The following is a 16,973-nucleotide window of genomic DNA, read 5'->3' as shown; positions in this document are numbered from 1 at the left end:
CGGAGCCCAAAGTTAGGCAACAATGGACTGGGGAGGAAACCCAGCTGGGGTGCCTGGAGAGCAGGGCTCTATTTCAACCCAGTGCCAGAAGTGTCGCCAACCACCTGGGGCCTGTTCCAGGGTCAGGGACACCGGGTTGTGAGAGGATAGCCCCTGACTTTGTGAACGTAGCTACGCCCCCAGGAAGCCGGATGGTGTCGGGGGCCTTGGCCAGGGTGGCAGGGGCCAGACACCCAGGGGCCAGGGGACAAGGTCCTCCAGATACGAACACGACCCCTCCTGCAGTGCTGGGGGTGGTAACACTTTCTTTCAAAGGATCTTAAGAACACAATGCCGCTCAGTCTAAGTTTTCCTCAGAGCTCTGCTGGGGCCTCAGCCGCATGTCTCCAGAGAGCACCGCACCCCGTTCCTTTCCACGCTCTACTACAGTCAATTAACAAGCAATTTTACGAGGCACCGCTGTTTCACAGAGCAGTGGACTAGACACGGCCCCAGAGCCCCCAAGGCCCCTTCTTGCCCTCTGGACTCACGGACAGCCCGCAACCTGGCACATGCCAAGTGGCTGGGGAGCAGCAGAGAGAGCCAACCCCCAAAAGCTGGAGGTCAGTAAGGTACAAGCATTAAGTCACTTGTCAAGGGACACGTGGCGTCCGGCTGAGACCTGAGAGAAGATGAGATGCTGAGAACTGCGAGCGCAGCGTTGGGGCTGTGCGGGGCCTGCCTGGGAGCGTGCGTCCTGCCGGTGTGCCCTCCCCACGTGCCCGTGCCACCTGCTGAAGGAGGACGGGGACAATCCAGGAATGGGAGCGGAGACTGGAAAGGCATGTGGGGAGCGAGTTCCAAGACAAATGCCCTGGAACTACTCCTGGAAGCCTTACGGTGAACTGAAGGGGACGGTCTTGGGAAGACGCAGCTGCAACCTCCAGGACCAGTGAACCAGAGATGCGAACAGGCATGATGCCTGCCACCTGCAGGAGTGTGGCAAACGCTGATGCGCACACAGCAGGTGAGGGCTGCGTCAGGGGGAGAGGACGTGCCAAGCACAGAGGACCGAGCGGGAGGACGCAGTGACACAGGCTGGGCCACGCCAGAGCCCAAGCACCAAGATCCGGAACCAGCAGACAGCTGAGGAAGGAGCACCAGCGCCTCCAGGGGAGGCTGGAAGCCGGGGTACCCCCGCCCAACCCACCAACCCCTGCCCAGGGCCTCCTGCTCTTGCTGTCTCAGGGCCCAACCCCTCGAAACTGCCCCTTTCTGCCCAAAAGTTCCACATCTGCCAGCAAAACCGGATTCTTCCAGTAACTTTTTGGGACGTGTGTCCCCAAAGATAGGTTTTTCATAATCGTCTCACCTAGAACAGAAAAAGGCTTCAAATGTAGAGCAATGGCCCCATGCAGGCGGCTTATGGGGACAAGGGAGAGGGAAAGACAGGAACGAGCGAGATGATGACAGAGGGAGCCCAGGGTCGCCAACGGGAGCCAAGGGGCCAGGAGGCACCCCGGCCTCCTCCTGCGCGGGCTCAGAATGTTTTGCCGGGGAGGGCGGAGGTGAAGATCACCAGGACCAGAGGAACCTGAGGGGTGCCTGCTGCCCCCCAGCTGCAGCACAGGGCTGGGCGGTCCCCCCAGGGCCCGGGGCTCAGGTGTGAGCAGGGAGTGCAGGCTGCCCCTCCCCACACTCCTGGGCCGTGAGGACACGGGAGAGAGGGGTCTCCCCACAGAGCCGGCACCCCGTACCGTGGCGGGATGGAGACTGCCTTGCCGGCGCCTCCCGCCCGCCCCGCCCCGCGGCTCACCCAGCATCGCAGCCGTCGCAGAGCAGCAGCCGGTCCTCGCGGTCACTGCGGCCGCACACCTCGCAGAAGGTGGGGTCTTCCTCTTCCCCCTGGCGGGTGCTGGGGCTCTCAACAGGTATCTAAAGGAAAGTCAGTTTATGTCACGATCACACCTAGCCCAGAGCAGAGCACTCGACCTCTTGGGATTCACACAGGCCCCTAGGGCCGGAGGCTGGGAAAGAACAAGTGTTTGTCTCCTCCTTTCAGGAGAGGCGCCAATTAAGGGGAAGGCGACTCCGGGGGAAACGGAGCGTGTGCAGCGCTAGAGGGAGTGAGAGATGGGTGTGAGCCCATCCGTGAGCAGGACCCTTGAAGACGGCACTGGTTAAGGGGAGGCCCACACAGAATGAGGGGGCCGTGACCCAACAGGGCTGAAGTCCCCAAGAGAAAGGGAAAGAGGACACAGAGCAGCCAACACGAGAGCAGCCAGAAGCAGAGGTCAGCGGAACCTAGAGGACACGGGAGAAGACACCCCATGTTCTTCCACGTGGCAGAAAAGCCAAGGAACCCCATGGACTGCTGGCCCCAGGAGGAAGCGAGCCTTCTTCCTCTGAGACCGTGAGCCAATAAATTCCCATCGTGAAGCTAACCTACTGCACGGCATTTGTTTTAGCAGCTGGGAAACGAAAACTCAGCCCTCTGTGCAAAGCGCTGGGTCGGACAAACATCAAGAAGCACGGAAAATGAACACAGAGCACTAAAGTGGGAATACTTCCGGTGTCTCAAAAACTGCTACCGAATTGAAAAAAGACACGGAAACACAACTGCCCTGGACCCCAACACTGTAACATGCTGCCTACCCACAGCCCTCCAGATCCGCACAGAAAACACGCCCCTATTTGGTGTGTGTTCTTAGGAGATAATTAGTCTTGAACTATCCAAGCTTGAGGCTGTGCAAGATGCGTGGAAACACAGGCTTCAAATACAACACCTTCCGCCCCATGCCCTGCCCTGCCCCGCTAGCCTCCTAGGGTGCCCCTTGCTTGGGTACTCTTTGCCCCTTTGCTGTACATCAGCCAACTGGCCAGCCCCTTCCTGCGCAAGGGCTGTGCCCCTCAGAAGCCACATGGCCTGTACACCAGAGCGGGCAGGGATTCACGCGCCTGCCACCCCCACCCCGCTCCATCCTTGTTCTCCAACCCCAGCAGCTCATGCTGACCCCTTCCCTGGCCGCCTCGCCTCTCCCTCTGCACTTCTGAGCAAGGAGCAGGAGAGTCAGACCTCACCCTTGGGCATACGTTCCAGGTAAACAACGATTACCAAGATTAGAAGAAGAATTCTAGTGGAAACTGCCAACACAGCCCAGCAGCCCGGGCTGGCTGCAGGCAGGTACCTGTCCTTTTCACCCCAGTGCAGGCTCCACGGTGCTCGCCACTGCTCCAAGGAGGAAGGGCACGGGTCCAGGGCAAGTGGCAAACAAACCAAACTCAAACCAACAGAACCTCAGCTGCCTCCTCCAGCATACACCAGAGCCACAGACCTAGAGGGGCCACCGTTTTGCAAGGACCCTGACTCCACTTAGGATGCACAAGCTGTGCACACCAAGGGGCCAAGGTCCCAGAGCAACCACCTGCAAAGGGCTCCGTGCTCCAAGATAAATGGGGCCTCTCCTGGGGTTCAGATGACCTCAGGCATGTCCCGAAGAGCCTAACGCTGCCCACCAAGGAAAGATATCCACAGAGCTTTCAATCCATTCCATAAAAGACAGATTGGCAAAACTGTGATCAAGGACTCTCGGAACCTGGCCTGGAGAGACACACCCCCCTTGCCCAGGTCTGGCAGCTCCACCCGATACTACCCCCAATGTTCCCTTGCCCTGTGGCTGCTGGGGACGTCCTCCTGCTGAGCTGGGGCTGCTCCGATACAGGGGTGTGGAAGTGCAGCCAAGAAGCGCAGCAGCTGCCACATGTATGCCCACTGCTACCTGCCCAGCACAGGCCTCACATCAGACACCTCGGCACCCTCCCGCACCCCCAACTCGGAACCCACAAGAGCAGCCGAGAGACAGCACCTTGAGCACCAGGCTTCAAGTTCACAGCTGGTGAGGGCATCTAACTGGTCTCTAAGAAAGTATTTCATGAATCCTCACTCATTTCAGCGAAGCAAATCAATATGAGATGGGGCCAACAGAGTAAACATCAACAGTGAGGGCTTCCCCAGCAGCTGCACTTACCTTTCTTAAGATTTTACCACCAAACCGAGCTCGGATACAAATACATTTAAATAGAGTTCGATCTACTGGGCAGGAGTTAGCATTCTGTAAAAAATTAAAATTGAATCAAAATCTGTAGAATCACCTTCACTAACACCTTACTCAAAATAAAGAATCCATTAAAAGTCAAAAATTCCTTTTCAAGTGAGTACCAAATACTTACTAAATGCCCACTATGTGCCAAACCTGCACAAAGTTGCTGGGGACACGGCGGTGAACAAAACACAAAACCCTTGTCCTCCTGGGGCAGGCCTTGCGGTGGGGGGAGAAAATGCAGAGTGAGAATGCAGTGTGTGTCCATGTGTGTGCAGACGGACACAGCGTGTCGCTGGAGGGTGCTGAGTGGGAGGGAACAGGGCGCGGCGGGCGCCTCGGCCAGGACAGGCTTGGCTTATGGCCATTCCAGGGCTGTGCTCTGCTCAGACCCACTGCTGACTTTCCTGTGAGTCCGGCACTTCCCGTTAAAAGTTCGGGACTCCTTTCCATAGTACGGACACTCACCAGGCGTGTGTTGCAGGTGTCGGCTCCTGGCCTCTGCGGTGCTGAGACACCTAAGGCTGTAGTTTTCAGTCACCTCACTGAGGCGCACGGTGGGTACACCACAATGTGGTCATCTGAATCGTACACTGTGATGTGTTCTGATGCGTCTGCACCCCATGCAGCTTCCACAACCATGAAAACATTCCTGCCACCCCCCCCCCCCCCCCGCCGTCAGCTGCCCCTCCCCGCCCCACCCCGCCCCACCCATCTGCTTTGTCTGTCGGGTTGGGTCCATCTGTCTGCGGTTCTGCAGTGCGCTGTGTGTCTGCTACTTCTGCTCAGCACGTGCCACTGTGAGATAGGCGCAGCCCTCTTTGCCCCTCTGGAGCCTGCGCTTTGCCCATCCACCAGTGGCCTGTTCCCACGGTGCCGTTCCCAGCTGAGAGGTTACCAGGTAGCTGCATGCACAGCTGCATGTCTCTGTGTGCCTTGGAGATGCCTACAGTCAGCTCTCTGGGTCTCTAGGCAACCAGGTGCACCTCCTGCCCCTCGAACCGGCAGCTTGTCTTCAGCCCTTCTGGTGGCGTGGTGGTGGCATGCTGTGGGTCTGCAACTCCTCGCTTCCTTCCGTGTGTTCATTGCCCGTTTGTGGGCCCGGTTTCGGAAATCCTCCACACCCTCACGAAGGCGTGCCTTCTTTCTGCTCTTGAGAGTTTCCGAGTTTCCTTCCTAGCTTGAGATCTTGAATCCACCTGGAACTGGGGCAGCAGGTCCCTCACTGCACCCTTTCTGGGGCCCCGCTCACTCCACAGCCTGAAGGCCGCAAGCTGCAGACACCCAGGTTGACCTCTGGCCCCACTCCTGTACTCATTCCAATCACGAAGGCTTTACACATATTAATACACAATCAGGTGATTTCTCCCCCTTCCAAAATCATCCTGGCAGTGAATTTTATGCTCCACCTGTCACGTGCTCTGCAAAGTCCAGCTGGGATCCTGGGGAAGGTGCATGGAGACTACATCTCTGAGTGATGAGACGACTTTGTGAACGGTCTTCCCTCGTTCGGTCTTAACTGCTTTAGGAAAGCTCTCTAAATGCTGACAGGTCTTTTTAACAATTAAGTCTAAGTACACTGCAATTTAAAATTTTTATTAGCCTTGTATCTCCCAAATCTTGCTGAACCTAGCATACCAATAGCTCATTTGTAAAATTTTCATATTGGTAACTTATTACTTTGCCTCTAGTTTTCCCTGGGACTAATCCAATTTAACACAGGATAGAGGACACACAGCAAACACCCTTGTCTTGTTCTTAATTTAAATGGAAGACTTCCCTTATCAAGAAAAGGAAACAAAACGGGTCTGATCTGGACTCTAGATCTAACTCCTCCAGACAGGAAGTCCTGGAGACAAGAAAGGCTCTACACAGCCCCCAGGGAGCCATGGCCAAGCAAGGCCCTGACCCAAACATAAGGACTGAACAGGACACCTCAGAGCCAAGTGGGAAGAGAGGACACCCAGGACTGTCCCTGCAGGGCACAATGCATTGTGGCGATGCTACAAAGGCAAGGGCTCGTATCTGTTCACAGCACGCTCCGCTGCACTGATGCGCCTGCAAGGCTGGAGGGAGGGAAGAGAACAAGAGAGGCATGGAGCCACTGTTCCTGCCATGGATGTCGAAGACACAAGTCTCGCCACTCGGCCAGGGAGGGCTTCTCTGCTTTGTCTCTGTTTCCAGTGAATGCCCTTTAAATAGTTAAGGACAGTCTCTTCCACCGCAAGCACGATGGCCAAGTGCCAAATCATACTACTGAGATGAAGACAGGTGTTCTAGTTTGCTAATGCTGCCCTTATGCAAAATACCAGAAATGGGTTGGCTTTTATAAAGAGGGTTTATTTGGTTACAAAATTACAGTCCTAAGGCCATAAAAGTGTCCAAACTAAGGCATCAACAATAGGATACCTTCACCAAAGGAAGGCTGACGGCATCTGGAAAACCCCTGTTAGCTGGGAAGGCACGAGGCTGGCATCTGCCGGGCCCGGGTTGTGTTCCAGCTCCTCGCTCAGCTCCCGTGTGTTCTTGGTTTTTCCTCCTAGGACATTTCTCTCTAAGCACCTGGAGGTCCTGTCTCAGCACATCCTGGAGCAAACTCCGGGTTTCATCTCTCTTAACTTCTCCGAAGCAAACTCTGGGCTTCATCTCTTAGCTTAACATCTCCAAATGCCCTTCTGTCTCCATCTCCAAGCATCTCCAAGTGTTAGCTCCCAAGTGAACCTCCAAAAGTCTCTCAGCTGCTCCTGGGGCATTCTGACCTCTCTTAGCTTCTCTGGAGCAAACTCAGGGCTAGCATCGCAAAGTGTCAGCAGGCGTCTGCTCTTAGCTTCTCTCCAAAACGTTCCTCTTAGCTGTTCTGCTCCTTCTGTCTGTGAGCTCTTCTTATAGGACTCCAGTGATTTAATTAGGACCCACACTGATTGGGCGCTGTAAAACCTCCATGGAAATAATCTAATCAAAGGTATTACCCACAGCTGATTGAGTCACATCTCCATGGAAACACTCAATCAAAAGATTAACGTCTGTCCTCAAGATTGCATTAAAGAATATGGCTTTTGGGGGACATAACATATCCAAACCAACACAACAGGTGGCTGACCCAGCACCACAGCACACCTGTGCTTCCGGGAGGGCTGACCTGGGTGTGGTGGCACCGGCTCATGGCTCACCTCAGATGGCTGGCGTCACCTGCAGCCAGTTCCTGAGAGACGACCCATCGCCTTCACCCAGTGCCCCAGGGGGCCCCTCTGCCACCCAGGGGCTCACCTTGGACCACTCCACGATGCAGTCCAGGCAGAAGTAGTGCGCACAGCTCTCCGGTGTGCCCACAGCCTGGCCTCGAAACACATTGAGACAAATTGGGCAGCTCTCCTCCTCCTCATCAGAATCCAATGCTCCATTTGCTTCCATCATCCCCTTCTGGGTGTTGGCTACTGCCGGGAAGGTTTCCACATCTTCTTCTTCTTCTTCCTCTTCTTCCGAATCTTCAGAAGCTAGAAGAAATGAAACATCGTAATAGTAACGTAGAGACAGAACAGAAAGTTCTGTTGCCAAGTGAACCCAGGCCTGCAGCCACTCAGGGAAGCGCTAATTCCAATTTCAAAGAGGCCCGCACCCCAGCAAACATTCATGTGGGGACAACTGGCAAATCCACGCTCAAGGGACAGGGGCTGAGGCAGCAGCACAAGGCACACAAACAGGAGCAACAACTCTGAGAAGCCCTTTCCACCCAGCAAGTCCACCTCAACCTCGACTGCAGCCGCCTCGGAGCCTGGGCCGAGCAGCCGCCAGTGTCTCCGGCCTGAGCCTCGGGGCAGAGCCAGGGCCCGGGAGGCAGAGCCCCAGGAGCCGCACCAGGCCCGCAGGCGCCTCCCATGTCCCTCCCAGCATGGCAACAATCAAACGTCTGCCTTCGGACAGGCCTCCTTTCTGGAGACTCTTCTCTCTCTCTTTTGGGGATGTACAGAGTCCCAACTGCACAATTTGGCCACAACAGTTGTGATCAATTTCTAAATGACTATGAAGCTGGGCTGGACCTGCAGAAAAAGAGATGCTTTCAGTTAAACATGGCAGATTCAAATCATGCATTTATTTTCTTTTCCATCCAAACTCCACTAAAATAAAAAGATACAAATTCACACAGATGAGAACAGGCAGGCAAGGTTCTAAGACCCCCAACTCCTGCCCTCTGGGGTCCACATCCACCTGATCCGAGGGGGTGGAACCTGTGACTCTGGCCAGATGCCACCCAGAGACTGTGTCGTCACATGACAGAGGACACTGTCCCAGGAGGGAGATTTCCCAAAGCAAGTCCAAGGGAAGTGCTCCCACTGCTCTCAGAGAGCTGGGGTGCTCCACAGCCACCAGACGCCAGAAAACAGGGACTCCAGTCCCACAACCACAAGCTGAATTCTGCCACAATCCAGGATGAGGCCCATCAGGAAAAGCAGTCTGGCCAGCCGCTCAATTTCAGCCCGGCAAGACCCTGCGCCGAAGACCCAGCTACCCGGTGTCTGGACTCCCGGCCCGTGTAAAACGTGAGGTGACAGTTTTAAGCCACCAAGTTTGGGGTAATTTATCATGCAGGAAGAGAAAACTAGTAACAGATGAACAGATAAACAAAAACGTGCACCACCCAGACAATGGGGTCTTGCTGAGTCATAAAAGGGCAAAAAAGGCACGAAGCTGCTGCCTGCACAGCACGGATGGACGCGGAAGACATCACGTCACATGAAATATGCCAGGTACAAAAGGACAAAGACTGCCTGATCTCGCTGACATGAGATATAGGCAGAATATGCAAACCAGAGGGGGCAAAGAGCAGAGTGCAGGTAAAGGGGGAGAGGGGAGCAGAGTTTTCTGTTTGGGGGGATGGGGAAGATCTGGTGACGGGAGCACAACATTGTGAATGGAATTAAAGCCCCTAGAAAGAGTTAGAAAAGGAAATGTTATGCTGTATATAAGTTGTTACAATCTAAAAAAGCAGAGAAAGAAAAAAGATTAATAAAAGGATTCCACAAGCCTCTCTGATAAGGCGAGGAGGGAGCTCTCCTGTGTTAAGTGCCTGTAGGGGCAGAGGCAGGGGAACCAGATGGTTTGATTCTCACCACAGAATTCTGAAAGGCTCAAGAACAGAAGGCAGAACAGTGGCTAGGATGGAAACGAGGAGGGGCTGGATGAGATGAGCAGGGGACCCTCAGAGCCCTTGGCAGAAGAACAGCGGGTCACTCCCCAGAAAGGCGGGGAGGGACCCCTGGCACGGCTGGGGTGGGCTCTGAATGGTGAGGCCACAGCCTGCAGTGTGGGCCCCAGCACGCTCGTCCATCATCTCAGATGCCACTTTCTCCAGGAAGCCTTTCCTCGCCACCCCAAGTCCACATGGCCCATCCCCCCAGCAGCATTCGCTGTCCCCTCCCAGCTTCTTTAGGAACTGTCTTTGCTGCGAGATGGTGAGCTCTGGGAGAGCGGGATGGCGCTGCCCCACTCTGCCCTGGCTCCTGTCCCCACAGTGTCTGTTTCCTGCATCCAGCAGGCCCTCGAACCCTTGCCCAAAGAAGGCATGGTCAGCAAGTCATCTGTCTGCAGCCCGCAGCCCAGCGTTCTTGGCCTCCAGCCTGCTGACGCCAAGTCCTGCTCCCGGGACCTGCTGCGGTGAGCCCAGCACCCCACTTGAATTTGGGAAATAAGCACAAGAGCCACACTGTGACCCACAAGTCTCAGAATCTTAAGTCCATCAACCGAACTCAAAATCGAACTCTGGAAGAATGTGCAGCCACCAAGATGAGTCTCCAGCTGGCCTGACTCTGCTGTGCCACCTCCTTCATGAGCACATGGCCCATGGGAGCACCAGAGCCTCCTTAGGACACCGTCCCCTCACCTGGTGACCAAGTCAGGAGGAAAGCAGGGGGAGCAACACGGCCGGGTAGCCGGAGGCCACTGCTGGGAGAGGGCAGTCCAGTCCAGGGGCGGACCGGGGGCCCGACCCTGCTGTAAACCAGCGCTCTCTGCAAGGGTACTGACACCAACCGAGGTCAGTATGTTGGGAACCATGTTTCCCAAATGAGTTTTAACAACTCACTGATGCACTTTTGCCAGCTCTCTCTCCCTCAAAGGTACAGGCCGTACCTCCTGGCCGGGTGGTTGTGGGTCTGGGGGCCGCAGCTGTGCTGACCTCGCCTGCTGGGTGGGGGTGCAGGTCACCGGGACCCTGCTGCTTGTTCCTGCCAGAAACTCCGATCTGATCGAGCCCCTCCCTGGAAACACCCCTCCACCAGGCCACGCCCGCACTCAATGTTCCGTATTTTCATTTCCTGCCTTTGCCACAGAAGAGATCTACTGACTTGTGTCACCAAAGAGAGGATGGCAGAAGCAGAGCTGTTGCCCCAGCTGCACGTCACTGCCCAAGCCCAGGAGCCGGGAACGGGGCCGGCAGCCAGAGGGGCTTCTCCACAACCGCCCCCGCCGGGCTGCCAGCAGGGCAGCAATCTCCCAGGAACACAGCGCAGGCAGCGTCTGTGCTGTGGCAGAACATCAGGCGCCACGCCCGGCACCACGGCCTCACCGGATCTGTCTCGCAGGTCTTCGTCAGCGGACTCCTCCTCCTCGTCCTCCCCATCCGTGCTGCCTCTTGGCTCGCTGCCCGAGCCGTCCTCGTCAGCGCTGTCCCCGCCACTGCTTCCTTCTAGACAACAGGGGGAAGCACACAGGCCCCAGGGGCAGCATCACCGCGAGGGCTGAGCGCAGGGGCCGGCACGGCTGCCCTGGGGGGACGTGGGGAAGGGGGCTGGGAAAGGATCTTTTTACCCATTTACACTTGAATTGCTGACATTAGAACAAAACCAAAAAAAAACGATGTACTACTGCTACAACTTAAAAATCAAAGGACAATTATCTTAAAAGACTGAAAACTGAAAAGCAACAATTGTAGAAAATCCCTGGGGAACACATGTAGTGACACAGCTACTCCTTAGAGCCCCGAGCCCCCCCCCCACACACACACGCACCCCCCCCAACCTCGGGGCAGAGGGGGCAGCTGGCTCACCAGTGTCACTGGCCAGGCTGGCAGGGCTGGGTCGCAGGTGTCTGTCCGGCCCAGCGCCTTGGTCTGCAAGTTCATCCAGGTTGTTGTCACCCATAGCTGGACATTGGAGTTCAGCTCTGCAAGAAACCAGAGCCAAATAATCCCCAACTGTCCCCAGGCTGCAAAGTCCCCTCTGAAAGAACGAGTCTCAGCCTTGCACGCCCTGGCCCTGGTGTCCCGGGTCCCCTTCCCGGCTCCTGCTCTCTAACTGGGAAGGTCTGTCCTGCCGACTCCGTAAGGCCACACGACTCCTCATAGCCACAGCGCGACACAGCCCTCCCCAGTCCCTCACCACCTCTTCCTACCCCAGGTCCTCAATTCTGGTCCACAAATAAGGATGATCAATGCACACAGTCCCTTTCTCACTGTGTGCCAGTCGCCTCATTCCATGAGTCATCCCGAAAAGGAAACACCTCTCACACAAGGAGTCGTCTGGCCATTCTGCCAGGTGCAGTTGAGAACCCCTCTCCACCCCCTGCAGCTCACATTAAGCACAATGTAAATCTGATCAAGACCACCTGGGTGGTGAGGGAAGCGGCCCTGAAGATGGGCAAGGAGGAAGGAAAGAGTCAGCGGAACATGGGGTGGGCCACGCTCACAGAGGCCTCCTGGCCGAAGCCAGCCTGCCGAGGGACCAGGCAAGGCTCCCTGTCTTGCGTCCTCACCCCAGGGCCTGGCAGGGGCTCGCCGCCCTCCCACGGCCGGGAGCTCTGTGCACTACGGCCACCCTTTTCTTGGCCACCTCCCTTTGAAATGAAATGAAGGAAATGAAGGCAGGTTTCTCACCACCCCACTCAACAACAAGGTGCTACAAAGCCCAGCCCCCAGCTTCTCAGAAGCTGTTTTCTGAGGGAGAGAGGACAGATTCACTGGATGAAACTTTTAAACGCCATAGGTTACCGTCCCCTGAAAACAGTCAACAGAGAGGTAGTCTTGTCAGATTACCGATCCGGGTGGGAGGCAGCCTTTCTTCCGCCTGGTGCTTGAGAAGAGAACAGGCTGCTCGGTAGAACTCTGTGACTCTTCCTAGTGATGATGTGTGACCAATGTGGACCCATGCAGAGGTGTATCGGGACAGCCTGACGGACCCGCACGTCGCCCCCTCCCAGCGCAGAAACAGATCTGTGCAGCTCCCTTCAGCCACTTCCCCTCCCGACCACTTCCTGGCACCAGTCCCCACACTGTTGCCTCTGGCTTCTTCCCAACACAATGCATCCTAAAGAGCACAGATGAGGAGACCCACATCCCACAGCAGGTGATGGCCCAAACCCCTTGGACAGAGGGACTCGACAGACTACTTGGAAACAGGTGGATCCAGAGCTGTCCCAGGGGAGGGCTATAAACAGTTATACTGTAACATTTTTAACTTTTCAGAAACAGGTGAGGGAGAATACAGACCTCACAGAAGGAAACGAAGTCCTGCCCCGAAGAAGACGCCTGGTCACGGCTCATCCCCTCCGCCACGACCACCTCCAGAGAGCGGGATGGCAGTGGGCTCACCTGCCTAAAAGCCTACAGCCTGCACCCTGCCCCCAATCCATCCCTGCACGTGCAGGGGTCCAAGCCCTCTCCTCAGCCCCCTGCAGCTTTGGAATGAGGGCCTGAGGGGTGGGCCCTGCTGGTTGCATACCGTGGATGGGGGCCAAGGGACCCTCCTGCAGCCAGCAGGTGCTCCAGGCACTGCTGCGTCCTGCCCAGCCAGCCAGGTGTGTCCCAAGGGCCTGCTGGTCCCAGGTCCAGGCTGTGTCCACCAGGAGGCTGGAGTGCCCACACCACTGACAGCACAACCAGGCAGCCCCATTCCAGAGACCCAGTCTGCCTCTCCTCTGGGGCCCTGGCCATCATTCTCACCTTCCAACGAAGGTCTCAGTCCATGATGGCACCACCTGGCCCCTGTGACTGCCAGACACCAGACTTACTGCATCTAGTCTAGCGAATCTGCAGATGGCAGGGTATAAACACACTCCCTACATGGTGACCAGCCAGTCCCACCCACCCCAAATGCGTTCTCTTCTAGAAACGTGGCTGCCTACAGTAGCCCACTGACACAGCAGGATGGCGATGACCGGACGCCCCATCTGGGAGTTAGGCAAGTCTTCCCTGGCCCCACCACGGCAGCAGAACCCCTGCTTGTCTTGCACCCACAATTTGCTGGAGATGCGGACTCTGGAGGATGCACAGAAACACAGACAGAAGGGTGACACCTGCCCCATGGGACACACCAAGATAAGACCTAGCAGGAGCTGCAGTCTTCTGATAGGATGGCCTTTAATTCTCTGGTCGTAACTGTGACGTTCCCGCATCTGAACCTACAGCATCACCCTGGGACCCATGCACCAACGTGCACATGCTCCTGTGTGAGCACCTCTGTCCCTTCCTGGAGAGACACCCAGGGGAGGCAAAACACTCACGTGCAAGCACCTACCAGAGAACACTTCCGAGACCCCAGAAAATGTAAACCCAAGGCCTCCAGGAGGCAGCAGAGCCCCATGTTGATGAAGTGCTTCACATACACGCAAGGTAAAAAATACCAACTGTTAACTCTCAGCTTCTCTCTCGATGCACTGTGACTTGGGCCAGCCTCAGAGCTACCAGGAAAGATCACCAAGGCGCCAAACGGGGGCTTGGCACGAATACCAGCAAGGGGATGAGGCTGAACTCCACACATCCACACACCTGTGGGAGTGGGTCCTGAGGGCTTCCTGCACCCCTCTTTACACCCCTCTACCGCAGCAATCTGAGAGTTCAGGTTACGTGAGACTGTGCAATTCCCCTTTGTGGACCATCACAAAACAGTAACTGCCAGCGGTGACTAGGGAGGCAGAAGAAAAGAAAGCAGGTAGCCTCTGAGGATACTTCCCAAGCAAGAACTTCTGAGCAAAGCCAAGGAAGAGACCACAGTTTAGAACCAACCAGCCACCTCCTCTCCCTGCTAGGAACCCAGTGCTCAGAACACAGTGTCAGTGGGGCCTCCCTGCTTAGGAGCCCCGGGCCCCACCAAAAGGCTCGGCTCAGTTGTGCCTGTCCTGAGGCACCACCCCCATCCCTCTTACATTCCTAAGTCCAAGGACCAGGAAGGCAATTCTGTGGGAAAGCCTGCAGCCCTTCACTGCTGCCGCCCTGCTGGCAGTGCTAGAAATGCTCTATGATGGACAGACAACTGAGGCTCTCCCACCTGGAGAGAGCCACCAGATGTTTGGTGACTGAGAGGAAAAGAAAAGCAGAAAGGACTCGTTTTCCTCTCTTTTCAAATTGAGAAGACCCAAAGCACTTGCAATTCCAACGTGGAACCAAAAGGTCCTCCAACGTGTGCTGAACTGACAAATGTGGCAGGGCCAGAACCTGCCTGCCCATCACAGGCAGTCAATGAGCCTGGAGGCAGGCCATTCCCAGCCAACTTTAGCATCTGTCATCATCTGGCACATAGGCTACAACTAGAACTCAAGAGGATAAATTACACCACACTACTGCAGTGCTACTAATATAGAAAACTGTCTGGTGGTGGTGGTGCTGAGGGGTGTTATCACAGGAACTCTCTATTTCCTGCATAACTTTTCCATAAACCTATCAAAAAAAAAAAAAAAAAGTAAATTACAGAGAAGTTAAAAAGCCAGGGCTCCACAAAAATCTGAGAGACTGCCAAGAGTATGCTCTGGAGTGCTGCTGGGGAATTAGGCCAGCCTGAATGTGTCAAGGCCTTACACAGAGCCAAATGGACAGCACTGCTGAAAAGATGCCAGCTACCGTTATCTTGACTCAACGTTCTTCCCATAAAATAATCCAGGGTCCAGGGCAGAGAGGTCTCCAAGTCAAACCTCGTGCAGCCTCAAGATCTATCCAGGTGACCACAGACATCACAGGCTGGCGAGAAAAGAGTTAACTGAACAGGTTACCATTCTGCTGTTGTTGAAACAAGAAGAGCATAAGCTTTAAAAATCAAACGGTGTAACACAGAGGACAGAAGCAGAGGACCTGGGACAAGGAGCTGCTCAGTAGCTAAGCGGCACTGGCAAGTTACTTGACTGCTTTGGGCTCCAATCCGCAAAACAGGAGCGACACCTACTCCTGAGATATCGCTGTGAAGACCACGCGACTTAAGGAACGCGAAAAGCGTCCCGTCAACCACACAAGCCTGCAGAAGCGCTGCAGCAGCCGGAGAATGCAATGACGACCAGGAGCTGGGAACCAGTTAGCAGACACATCGTTCTCGGGCGAGAGAGCAGAGCGCAGGCGCGGGGGGCGGCGGTGTCCCAGGACGAGGCGGCAGGCTCCCCACCGCGTCCCCCGCAGGCCGGGCAGGAAACCCGCCCGCAGGCCAAGGGTCCGCCCACCTCGACTCGGCCTCTGGGGCCTCCCCGCAAGGCCGCCCCGGGGCCCGTCCGCGGAGCGCAGGCCTCACACCGGCCAGGTCGCAGTCAAAGCGCGCGACGCCCGGAAGCGGCCCACAGACGGGGCGCGGCAGGAACCCCGGGCTGGCGCGGACCCCGCACGTACCCGGGAACCACACGCCCCGACAGCCGCACCTGAGCGCTCGCCGCCGCCGCCCGAGCGAGAGTCACGACTAGGCCCAGACGCCACCGCCACCGCCGCCGCCGCCGCGCGCTCCTTGACCCGGAAGTTCACGGAGCCGGCTTCCGGGACCTTCTGCCCCGCCCACTGGCGGGAACCACTGGGAACTGGGCGGGGGAAGGAGAGGCCTGAAGCGCAGAAAGGCGCCAATCTTGCGGTCGGGGGTCTCGAAACTTTCAAGCGATCCTTCTGCCTTGGAAGCACTGTTTAATGGTGGTCTACGGCCCAAGGAGACTATGTCCTGGAGGAACTTGTGAGACCCCCGCCGAAGTGACACGGGCCGCCCCCCCCCGGGCAGCTGGTACATCCCCATCTCCGCCCGCTGCCCTCAGCGAATGGGGACGCCTCGCCGCTCGCCGGGAGCCCCGCCCCGCCCCGCCGGCCCCGCCCCGCACGCTGCCCGCGGCGACCCGAGTGCGCGCTGGCGTCCGCAGCCTGGTCCCCGCCGGCCTCGCGGCGCGCAGCCTCGCTCCCCACAGCCTGCTGGGGCCCCCGTGCTCGGGCGCCTCCAGGTGCGGTCCCTGCGCGTGCGGCAGCCCCGCCGTCCATGAGCGTCGTCACGGCGGAGCGCGTGGCGTGGGAAAGTGCGGGACACTGATTACGTGCCTTAACTTGGCGGGCCTGGGCTGGGGGACCGGATCCACCCCTGGGGAGGGTAGTGGGCACGGGCGACAGCGCCCTCTACAGCCCCCCGGGCCTGGGAAAGTGAGGCCGGAGGCAGGCCCCATTTCCTCACCCAAAATACACCAAATGTTAGGAGAGGCTTGCCGGAGGGAACCGCCTTTTCCCCACCCCCCTTATCTTGCCCGGACACTCCCCGTTGCCAGTGTAACTCCCATCACCAACCGGTGCGCATACATTGTTGCCGGACACCGTTACCGGAGCAACTCTCGCCCCTTTCAATCAACCTCCGCGCCCTCTCAGAACCAATCCAAGCCTTTAACCCTTACAGCTACCCCCCCTCTAAACCGCCCGATATAAACTTGTATTCTCCCCTAATAAGCTCTCTCCCTCTCTCTCTTGGTTTTTCATCATCCTAAAAGAAACGTGTCCCGCCTGTTCCTTTCTCGCCGCCCTCCATACTTGCACGCCTCCCGCCGGGGACCTGGCCAAGTCCCCCCGCCTCGCCCTCGCCTCCGGGAAAGAGCCCCCGCCGCCGGTACCCTCGGAGCAATCCTGGGAGCCTAGGAATTTAGCAACCGGCCGCCACCCTCCCCCAGACGAATCAACTGCGACCGCAGGAA

The 16,973-nt window shown here is 56.9% G+C and overlaps 1 protein-coding gene across 13 annotated transcripts in view; it reads right to left on the bottom strand.

The window, feature by feature from the left end:
* PHRF1 (PHD and ring finger domains 1) overlaps positions 1-15,791 on the bottom strand; it is a 53,954-nt gene extending 38,163 nt beyond the window's left edge. For 3 of the 13 annotated variants that reach the window (XM_037842048.1, XM_037842050.1, XM_037842051.1), the window contains exons 1-6: positions 12,106-12,295; positions 11,122-11,237; positions 10,642-10,761; positions 7,347-7,573; positions 4,008-4,091; positions 1,796-1,914 (exon numbers count right to left, since the gene is read on the bottom strand). In XM_037842048.1, the coding sequence (XP_037697976.1) occupies positions 1,796-1,914; positions 4,008-4,091; positions 7,347-7,573; positions 10,642-10,761; positions 11,122-11,237; positions 12,106-12,218 (779 nt within the window). In that variant the 5' untranslated portion in view covers positions 12,219-12,295. Of the gene's footprint in view, positions 1-661; positions 1,768-1,795; positions 1,915-4,007; positions 4,092-7,346; positions 8,117-10,641; positions 10,762-11,121; positions 11,238-12,105; positions 12,296-15,654 lie in introns of those variants that run through there. The other 10 variants (XM_037842058.1, XM_037842059.1, XM_037842052.1 and 7 more) reach the window with 9 other exon arrangements.
* Positions 15,792-16,973: the final 1,182 nt, after the last annotated feature.

Source organism: Choloepus didactylus, chromosome 6 (assembly GCF_015220235.1).
Source record: "Choloepus didactylus isolate mChoDid1 chromosome 6, mChoDid1.pri, whole genome shotgun sequence".
Lineage (NCBI taxonomy): Eukaryota > Metazoa > Chordata > Mammalia > Pilosa > Megalonychidae > Choloepus > Choloepus didactylus.
The sequence above is the reverse complement of the archived record's forward strand: the minus strand, read 5'-3'. Positions and strand labels throughout refer to the sequence as shown.